Source organism: Trypanosoma conorhini (genome assembly GCF_003719485.1).
Source record: "Trypanosoma conorhini strain 025E chromosome Unknown Tco_14.4_contig_00320, whole genome shotgun sequence".
Taxonomy (NCBI): domain Eukaryota; phylum Euglenozoa; class Kinetoplastea; order Trypanosomatida; family Trypanosomatidae; genus Trypanosoma; species Trypanosoma conorhini.
Genome location: NW_021704406.1, coordinates 1 through 9392, shown reverse-complemented (window position 1 = coordinate 9392; position 9392 = coordinate 1). Strand labels below are relative to the sequence as shown.

Sequence of the window (9392 nt, the reverse complement as noted above, 5' to 3'; positions counted from 1 at the left end):
GCGAATACTTTAGGGAGGAGCACGGCAACAACGCCGCCTTTGGCCACATCCTGGGGAGCCTCTAGCGACGCGGGGCCACCGCGAAGAGGCGGCGGGAGGAGCCTACACGGATCCCGAGCACGCCGCGGCGCGCCGTGGGATGGGGGGCGGACGTCCAAGAGGAGACGCCACAGGAGGAGGGGAGGCACGCAACCCGCCCGTTCCCCCACATCCTTCCGCTCGGCAACGGGGGGGCGTGTGCGTGGTGTGTCGCACGTGCGGCGCCGGGGTGCCCTGCCCGCGACGCGCGGCCGCTTAGCACAGTGGCAGTGCACCACTCTAGTAAAGTGGGGGTCGCGAGTTCGATTCTCGCAGTGGCCTGCTTCTTTTTTTTCCGTTTCCTGCCATTATTCGCCTCGGCGCCACACACTTCTCTCACGCCGCCCATTATGCCTCTGCCTTGCATTCTGCATGGCGAGGGAGGGAGGGTGGGGAGGAGGGGAGTCGTTTACGCGGGGGAGGAGAACGTCTGAGAAGCGCGATAAGAGAAGGAAGAAAAAAAAAGAAGAGAGAGAAATTCAACTCCGTGTGGTGTAACTTGTTGAGGAGGAAAAGAAAGGGAAAGAAGTGCGTCTTCGCAGGAAGGGGGAGGATGAATAGGTGTGGGTAAAAGTGGTGTTTAGGGAGTTTGACCCACCGTGTGTGGGTGGCGCGAAAATTATGTTGCCCTGCTTGGCTGGTGAGCCCTTGTGCTCTTGTGCATATGCCTCATGCCCCCTCCTCCCCCGCGTCTTTCTCTGCTTGCTGCCGTTGCCAACATTTACGTGTAGCTGGGTCAGTGGCCGGCGTTGGGCCTTCCCTCGACGGCGCGGAGGAAGACCAACGTGGCACCGTCGCATGTTTCCCCGCCCATTCGAGGTTCCCTGGGCGACGCGCCCGCCTTCTTACTACCTTTATAAGGCTTCCTCCTCGGATCAATCCGGGTCTCCTTTTAGCGGCGGGGGAGAAATTTCGTTTACCTCCTTAGCTATTGTCTTTTCGGTCTTCGCCGCCGCCGCCGCGATTTTCGTCGGCGTTTTGTTTTGCTTGAACAAGCAGCTCTGCGAAAGGCGAAGAACGCCCGAGGAGGAGTTGCACTACCCCGAGGCTGAGCCAGCGCCGGTGCCACGAGGCATCGACGGCAGCAGAAGTGTGGAGGGGGCGGTGCTGCTCAGCGACGATAACCGCGACGTTCTCGACAGCACGAGCGTCTTCCTGACTCTTCTGCACTCCTGCTCCTCTGCCTCCTCTGCCTCCTCCTCGTCGCCGCCGGGCTCCTTTGCGGCTGCGACGCGGGAGGACTTGGTAGACGCCGCCGCGGGCATCGCGGGCGAGGCCGACGAGGCACGGACTGCGCAGGGTGAGGGGGACGCAAATGCGCATCCGCGCCGCTGCGGGCCACACTGCCTGCACCTACCGGAGGAGATCCAAGACGTCTCCACGAACTCCATGCGCAGGCTCTACGTGCGGCGATCCTCGGAGTGTGTCTACGGCTCGTCGAGTTACATCATGGGCAGCAGGACGGAGCCGGTGGCATACCTCTCTGAGAAGAGCGAGGGAGAAAAGGAAGAAATAAAAGTTGGCGAGCCCAACTCCCCCGGCGGCGTATTTTGGGGGGACGCGCCCACGCGCATCTTTGAAGAAGGCGCTGGCGCCCCCGCAGCCGAGAGTGCAGGCCACGGGGCAGCAGGCGGCACGGAAAATGGCATGCGTCCAAACGTCACCGAGGGAACCGTGGTTGCCTTCAACCCGAGGGGGCCGGCGACGGGAGCCCGCAACGAACCCTTCCGCTGACGGAGGAATGGGTACACTGCATCTGAGCGTCGTCCACAGGACCCTCCCCCCCCCCCCACCCAGTGGCCACCTCGGGCCCCGTTTGGCTTTGCAGCTTCTGCCAACTTCTTCGTTCGCCTCACGAGGTGCAGGTTGTCGTGATCCGTTGCTTCTAGCGGAGTTGGCGGGCAGGCTACGGCAGTCGCGGATGCAGGCGACTTTGACAGAAGCCCACACCTCCTCCATCTTCAATGATTTGTTGCGAAAACGATAAGAATGCGGTCTGACGGTGTATTTGTTGACAGTCCCACTGCTGCGCCGTACAGCCGATCACTTCCGCGTGGAAGTGAGTGTGTGTGTGTGTGTTCCGTTTTGTTTCACGTTATTTCTTTCTCCTTTTATTTCTTCCTCCGCATCCCGCAATACGGAGGGTGGACGGGATGTTTTTTTTTTCTTTTGGAATTAATTTGGCAAATTGTGTGCTGCAAGCTTCTCCTGTATTTCTTCTCACTTGTGTGGCCCAGTCTCCTCTCGCACGGTCGTGCGAGCTTCGGCATGAATCAAAAGAGGTGGAGTGGCGGCAGTGTTGCTCTCGGGCACGTTGACCCCCACCTCTGCGTCTCTCTCTCTCTCTTTCTCTTTCTCCGCCGTCGCACGTCCTGCGTGCTCGTGCGAAAGACGTGGCGGCTGCATCTTTTGTCGTCTTTTTTCCATTCCTCACCTGCCTGCATTCTGTTCTTGTTGTTGCCATTGCCTTCTCACCACTTCTTCTTCATTTGTTTTTCTGCTGGCGGACGGTGTCCCCTCGTGACTGTGGGCACCGCGGCGAGGAGCGCAGCGAGAAACAAGGCGAGCATGACAGCGTCGGCGCCCAGAAGAACTCTCACGGCGACGGAGGCGGCGGAGCTGTTGGCCTCCGTGCGGTACGTTCTCCTCGACCTGGATGGCGTGGTGTGGACCGGGCAGCACGTTGTGCCGAATATTCCGCAAACCCTGGCCTACCTCCGCTCGTGCGGAAAGCAGATTCGCTTCCTCACTAATAACGCCAGCGTCTCTCGTGCCGGCGTCGTGCGGAACTTTCAGAAGCGCGGCATCGAAGGCGTGCGGGAGCACGAGGTGTACAACAGCGGCTTTGCCGCTGCGCTGCGGCTGCAAAGCATGATGGCCGCAGAGAAGAGCACCGGGCCGGAAAGGCCGCTGGTGGAGAGAAACGTCTTTGTTATTGGCGAGGACGGGCTCCACGAGGAGATGCGGCGGGTCTTGGCCCCGGGGTACGTCACCTACGGACTCGAGCTGCACGACGCAGAAAAGTGTGGCGGCTACGACGCCAACGTTGTGGCGACCGCGTGGCGGCAGCGCGTTCTCCCGGCGCCGCTCCAGCCTTCTTCCTGTGGGGGCGCAGCGGCAGGCGATGGTGCCGAGCGCATCTCGCTCACCGATCTCTCGCCCGCCGCGGTGGTGGTGGGGCTTGATCTGCATTTTAACATGCTCAAGCTTGCCTGCGCCTCTCTCTGCCTACAGGGGCGGCCTGCGGCACAGCCAGCGGGTGCCGCCCCAACCGCCCCTGCGTATTTCATTGCCACAAACGAAGATCCTCAGATTCCCATTGGGGAGGACGGCACTCTAGTCCCAGGCGCTGGTGGGATGGTGAGTGCCCTGCGCATCGTCTCCGGGCGCTCCCCTGACGCGGTCTGTGGCAAGCCGTACGTGGACATGGCGAAGATCCTCTTCGAAGCGGAGGGAATCACGGACCCGCAGCAGTGCCTGATGGTCGGGGACAGGCTGACGACGGATGTGGCCTTTGGGAACGCGGCCGGCTGCAAGACGATGCTTGTGCTGAGCGGAGCGGAGAAGATGGACGACGTCAGGGAGGCGGAGCGGGGCGGTCACGTGTCGCTTTTGCCTGACTTTATCGCGCCGTCCCTCTCCATCTTTTTTGCCTCCCGCGTAGGCGCACGACTGGGTTGATGCCCGCCTCCACCTTTTCTTTTTCTTGGACACGTAAGGAGGAACGAAAATAATAAGAATACATGCGCGAACGGAAGTGTGTGTGTCTGTGTGTGTCTGTGGGAGGGAGGGAGGGAAAGGGAGAGGGGGAGTGCGTGCCTGCTGCTTCGCCCGCTGCCCCTTCCATCCCGCTGCGACGCCACTCGCACGCCGCCGCTTCTCCGCCGGTCTTCACATTTCCCTGGAAGCTGCATTTTGCTGCACTTGGTGGTGTTTGCGGTGGGGTGTGATGGGGCGAAGGAACCCAAAACAAAAGAAAAAACGAATGACTGGAAGTAAAAGAAGTGCGTGTTGGCCCTCTCACCTCTCCCGCGTCTCCGTCATCCCGCAAGACTGTGTGTCTCTCCCCCTTCCCTCTCATGTTCCTCCTCCTCTTCTCCCATCTGCGCGGTGTGTGTGTGTGTATGTGTGTATGTGTTCGTAGCCGTGGGCCGCCATGCACTACTGGCACCCAACGCACTGCACCCTGCAGCTGAACTTTGTGCAGCCCGACGGCGGCGCTCCTCTGGCGGCGGGCGACGCCTACAGTGGAACCTCCGCCATTCGCTACGTGCGGCGCCCCCTTCCCAGTGCGACACCGCAGGCGGCCTTCCCCGCAGTTGACGTGGAGGCCAGCGACGGGCTCCACTTCCACGCTATCACGGCCCCCACACCCGCGCTTCCACGGGCCCGGCCGCTTGTGCTCCACTCCCTTAAGGTGCAGCCGCAGCAGGCGGCAGGCGGCGCAGGGGCGTTGAAGGTGCTGAAGGTTGTGGAGGGTGGCGTCTGCAGCGAGGACGGCGGCGGTGCCGAGCGTGGAGGGCGCACCGGCGCCGCCGCGAAGGGTGAGCGCCCGCGCTGGCACAAGAAGGCGAAGGGCAGGCCCAGCGATGTCACGGGCCCGGCACACCACGGAGTCCCCGACGCCGACGCGCAGCGGCAGCAGCAGGAGCTGCGGGATTGTGCGGACCCGGGGTCGAAGCACGTCTTCTTTGAGGGGGGTGCGGGCATGCCTGCCGGCTCCAGCGTCACGCTCGTCGTCGCCTTCACGGGCAGGGTGCAGGGGTGGGATCAGGGAGGCATCTACACGAACGACACCACCGCGGCGCCGGCGGCAACCGCTGCGCGTGGGGTGCTCCTCACGCACTTTGAGGTCGCCTTGGCGCGTCTCGCCTTCCCGTGCCCCGATGACGCTCAGCGCTACCGCCCCATTTGGCACCTGCAGTCGCTGCAGCTGCCCGCAAGCTACGGCCTGGTGGTGAGTAACACGGCGCAGTTGTCCGAGCGGGCCATGGGCGGGCGAGGGACGCAGCACATCTTTTCCCCCGTCGGGCCGCTGCCCGCCTACGCGTTGGCCTTCGCCGCCTTCAGCGACGCCGTGGAGGTGGTGGAGGAAACGCTGCGCCTGCGTGGGTTCCCCACGGCCGCCGAGGCAGACTGCAACGCCGACAAAAGACTAGTGCCGCTGCGAGTGGTGGCGACCACATCAAGTGGGTTGACGCCGCATAGGCTCATGCGCATCGCCGCCACTGTGCAGGAGGCGGTGGAGCTCTTGGAGGACTTCTTCGCCGCCCCGCTGCCGCTGCAGCGGATGCCCTTTTCGCACGCGTTGGAGTGGCAGGAGGAGGTGCTCACGATTGTGGTTGCCCCCACGATGCCGTACATCTCGGGCATGGAGCACCACGGCTGCATCTTTCTCAACGAGGCCATCTACCGCTCCTCCGCCTGTGACGGCAGTGGGAGGGGGCCAGGCAAGCACCACGCCACGGGGGCAGGTGGCGCAACTGAGTCCAGCAGAGCGGAGCTTATCGTCCACGAACTCGCACACCACTGGGCGGGAAACGCCCTCGGAATGCCCTTCATCCTCAAGGAGGGGATCTGCCTCTTGCTGGAGCAGTGCCTCGGCGATGTCTTGATGGGGAGGCCGATGCGCAGGATAAAGCCCTCGGGTGAAAACATCGTGTCCGCCACCGTCGCGCCGTCCCGTGGGGTGGCGCCGACGACGCTGGCGACAGCCGTGGAAACACCCACGGCGGTGCTCGTGGTGGACACCGAGAAGGGCAAGGAGTTCACCGGGCACTCGTACCAGAAGGCACTAAATACGCTGCGGGATGTGGCGAGTGGCATGGGATTTGCCGCCTTCAAGGAACGCATGCAGCGCATGTACCAAACGGAGGTGGCGGGGGGCAGCAAAAGCGGCTGCGCGGTCGACGGAAGTAACGACGCGGATGCTCTCGTGCCGCCGTACGTCACGGCGACACAATTTTTGGCGTACATGAAGGCATAGCCTACGCCTATTGCGGGTCCGTGCCGACAAACTAAGCTGCTGGGGGCCGCACCTCACTGGTCGGGGCGGAGCGGACGCGGCAGGATGGCAAACGCCTACTTGGCTCTGCTGGACAGTCACGTCTGAGGGCAATTTAAGCTGCTCGATTCCTGCCTCCCCGTGGGCGACGTGACGTGTGTGAGTTGATCGCGGGCATTCGTGGAAAGTTTGCGGCATCGCCATCCCTTTTACTCCCCCCTCCCCCCACGCACACACACGCTCGCTTCCCATGGATGCGCCCTGTCTTGTGAGTATGTAAGGATATTTTGTTTTCATTTTGCTTTTTTTTTTACGTTGCTTCTCTTGTCCCTCTCTCGCGTCTCTCAAGCCACAGCCATACGAGGATCCACCCCGCCATGCGCCGCGTCATCGCTTCACGTCTTTGCGCCCAACGCCCTGCCCAGTGTGCCGCGACGGCAGCCGCCGCGCTGGCGTTCAACGCGTCTGTGCGGCGCCAGGGCACCCGTCAAGGGCCCCCCGCCGGTGTTCCGCCGGAGTTCCGCGCCCCGCCGCAGGGGTCGCGTCCGTCGCAGCACGAACAGCAGCAGCCGGAGGCGCACGCCGCGCCGGAGGAAAACTTCGAGCCACCGCAGAAGCCCACGGAACCCCCGAAGATGCTGAAAATAGACACGAACGCGAGGGGCATCGCCACCGTGCAGCTCGGCCGGCCCCCGGTGAACTCCCTCAGCCTGGAGGTCTTTGAGGAGCTCAACAAGTGGATGCTGTGGCTTGGGAGCGACGAGGGGTGCAACGCCGTCATCCTCACCTCCGCGATCCCCACGGTGTTCTCGGCGGGGCTGGACATCAACGAGATGTACAAGCCCCAACCCGAGCGTCTCCGTCGCTTCTGGCAGGCGTTTCAGGAGACCTGGCTGATTCTCAACAGCTTCCCCAAACCCATCGTCGCCGCGATCAACGGCAACTCCCCCGCCGGCGGCTGCATCTTGTCCCTCGGCGCCGACTTCCGCGTCATGTCCCGTCACCCTGCGGGGAAGCCCGACCGCCTCTACCGCATTGGGATGAACGAAACCAAGCTGGGCCTCGCGGCCCCTGCGTGGGCGATCCCCGCGTACGCGTACATCGTGGGCTCCCGCAACGCCGAGCGCATGCTGCAGCTGGGGGAGACACCGACCGCCGATGAGGCCCTCAAGCTTGGGCTGGTGGATGCCGTGGTGGAGGAGGAGCAGCTGCGCGAGGCCGCGCTGCGGGAGGCGGAGCGCTTCTTGGCGGTTCCGCAGCAGGCGCGGTGGATGTCGCGTGACATGATGCGCCGCGAGTTCCTGCAGCACATCGCCACCGACGAGGATAGAGAGTATGACACGCAGTTTGTGGTGGAGCTCATGATGAACCCCGAGGTGCAGAAGGGACTGGGCGCCTACATGGCCCGCCTAAAGGGGCAGCAGGTGCGAAAGTAATCCACTTCCCCCCACCACCACGCCCCCTTTTGGGCGCCGCCGATTCCCACCGTGCCACGTAAACGCACGGGCGCGTGCCCACGCATGCGAAGTGGGGATGGCGGCGGCCGCTGGGGCTTACCGGAGGGGCAGGGAATACTGGATGAATGCGTAGCAGCGCGGGTAGCAGGAGTGTTAAAAGAGGCAAAGGAACGGGACAGAAAGGCATAATATACTCACGACAATTTAAAAAGAAAAAAAACAAGGCGGGAACTGTTCTGAGAGATGTCCTCGCACTTACGACCGACTCCTGCAGGGGCGACTCCGTGGTTCTTGGTGTGCGGACGTACAAGGCGTTGACGGGGCGTGGTGCATCCTCTTCGTGCTGGTGCGTCTGTTTGACGCCGCGCACGTTTTTTTTTTATTCTCGTGTGTGCCGCCGCAGAAAGACGCACAGCTTTTCTCCGCGCCCTTTCGCCCCACCGTTGTGTCTCCCCGCTCAACACTGCGGCGGCAGGCGAGGAAATGAAGAGGAGCGGAACGAAAAATTTACGGTAAACACAGGCAGCAGGGTGCGAGGAGAAGGACAGAGAGCGAGGGATCGAGGGGATTCGTTTTGGAAAGCCACCGCGGCGGCACCCGCGCGAAGATAAGCGCAACTTGGCGGCGTGAAGTGTGCGGGCACACGGCCGCCACCACCGCTTCTCCGCGGATGGACTGCGCTCTCCGCAACCTCGCGACACGCCACACCGCCACGCCACCGCTAACTTGTCGTCTCAGGGAAACATGCATACGCGTGTGTATATATACACGCAGAGAACTCTGAACTTCATAGCTGCCAACACCCTTCCTGCGTGCGCAGCCGTCACCTCCCTCTGGGCTTTACCACACATACTATTCAACGACCAACAAGCAAGGTACAACACAGACAACACAGGCACAGCTAGCCTAACTCCCTCACCAAAATGTCTCTACAAATATTTAAACAAAAAACTAACAAAACAAACATAACATTTTTTATTACATCAAAAGCTCCAACTCCAACTTTCATGTAGGTAGCATGTGGTTTCACTTTGCCCTCCGCACGTTCCCCACCGCCAGCTACCTTGCGAAGGGCGACGACGACATTTTCCTCCGTGTGCCGCTCTATGTGGCCTTCCTGCGCCTTCTGCCGCGCCGAGGCATCTACATGGGATATCATATTGGCTTTGTCTCATTTGGGAAGAAGAGACTGCCTGGTGTGACCTTCATGGTGGGCTGGTGCTACACATTGTCGAGAGACGTGGCGGAGGCGCTGGTGTCGTACGAGCCGCTGCGGCGCCTGGCATACCTGCCGTACACCAAGGAGCGGGAGGAGGAGTTTATATTTCTCCGGTTTGAGGCCGAGGACTTCATGGTCGGGTGGGTTCTGCTGCAGGCGGTGAAGATCCCTTCCCTGATTCACGTGAAGGTGCTGCCCTGTCATTTCCATGACGTCCGCAACGATACGGGGCACTCGCAGGTGGTGCCGACCTCCATGTGTGTCCACCATGTACAGGGGGACGACTACGCTGCGCTCATGGCCCGCTTCGGCCACAACACGTCGCCCCCCGCCCGTATACGACGGGCCCCGGGAGATACGATATACCCGCTGTGCGATTGAGGCGTGTAGTAGCTGTGTTTTCTCATTTTATCTTTTGCAGGAACGGAGTGTGTTTCTCTTTTTGTTTCTGTGGACGTATTGCTTGTTTCTTTGCTGCGCCCCGAGTGCGTGCTTCGTGTGCCCTGCCGCCGGGCGGCGCGAAATGTGTCGCTGGCTGCGCGTAGAGCCTTCGGCCTTCCCCGCCTTCGGCCCTCGTGCGGGGTGGCGGGGTGGCCGGCGGGCGCCAGCTGCGTTTTGCTGCGGGCCGGCTTCT

The 9392-nt window shown here is 62.2% G+C and overlaps 5 protein-coding genes and 1 non-coding gene across 6 annotated transcripts, besides 8 other annotated features; all 6 read left to right on the top strand.

The window, feature by feature from the left end:
• Positions 1 to 288: 288 nt before the first annotated feature.
• Tco025E_05457 lies at positions 289 to 360 on the top strand. The gene has a single exon. It is a non-coding gene; the product is annotated as a tRNA-Thr (tRNA).
• A 95-nt stretch (positions 361 to 455) lies between these two features.
• Positions 456 to 480: a microsatellite.
• Positions 481 to 876: 396 nt separating this feature from the next.
• Positions 877 to 1812, top strand: Tco025E_05456 (uncharacterized protein; the record flags this gene model as incomplete). Its single annotated transcript, XM_029372353.1, has 1 exon — positions 877 to 1812. One exon carries the CDS (start codon positions 877 to 879, stop codon positions 1810 to 1812), a length of 936 nt encoding a protein of 311 aa, XP_029227552.1.
• A 325-nt stretch (positions 1813 to 2137) lies between these two features.
• Positions 2138 to 2157: a microsatellite.
• A 253-nt stretch (positions 2158 to 2410) lies between these two features.
• Positions 2411 to 2436: a microsatellite.
• Positions 2437 to 2646: 210 nt separating this feature from the next.
• Tco025E_05455 (P-nitrophenylphosphatase) lies at positions 2647 to 3759 on the top strand (the record flags this gene model as incomplete). Its single annotated transcript, XM_029372352.1, has 1 exon — positions 2647 to 3759. The coding sequence occupies one exon, from the start codon at positions 2647 to 2649 to the stop codon at positions 3757 to 3759; it is 1113 nt and encodes a 370-aa protein (XP_029227551.1).
• Positions 3760 to 3835: 76 nt separating this feature from the next.
• Positions 3836 to 3860: a microsatellite.
• Positions 3860 to 3890: a microsatellite.
• Positions 3891 to 4139: 249 nt separating this feature from the next.
• Positions 4140 to 4175: a sequence feature (GA-rich).
• A 13-nt stretch (positions 4176 to 4188) lies between these two features.
• Positions 4189 to 4216: a microsatellite.
• Positions 4217 to 4234: 18 nt separating this feature from the next.
• Positions 4235 to 6064, top strand: Tco025E_05454 (putative aminopeptidase, putative,metallo-peptidase, clan MA(E), family M1; the record flags this gene model as incomplete). The annotated part of the gene is made up of 1 exon (XM_029372351.1): positions 4235 to 6064. One exon carries the CDS (start codon positions 4235 to 4237, stop codon positions 6062 to 6064), a length of 1830 nt encoding a protein of 609 aa, XP_029227550.1.
• Positions 6065 to 6459: 395 nt separating this feature from the next.
• Tco025E_05453 (3,2-trans-enoyl-CoA isomerase) lies at positions 6460 to 7518 on the top strand (the record flags this gene model as incomplete). Its single annotated transcript, XM_029372350.1, has 1 exon — positions 6460 to 7518. The coding sequence occupies one exon, from the start codon at positions 6460 to 6462 to the stop codon at positions 7516 to 7518; it is 1059 nt and encodes a 352-aa protein (XP_029227549.1).
• A 962-nt stretch (positions 7519 to 8480) lies between these two features.
• Positions 8481 to 8510: a microsatellite.
• Positions 8511 to 8557: 47 nt separating this feature from the next.
• Tco025E_05452 (putative UDP-Gal or UDP-GlcNAc-dependent glycosyltransferase) lies at positions 8558 to 9139 on the top strand (the record flags this gene model as incomplete). Its single annotated transcript, XM_029372349.1, has 1 exon — positions 8558 to 9139. The coding sequence occupies one exon, from the start codon at positions 8558 to 8560 to the stop codon at positions 9137 to 9139; it is 582 nt and encodes a 193-aa protein (XP_029227548.1).
• Positions 9140 to 9392: the final 253 nt, after the last annotated feature.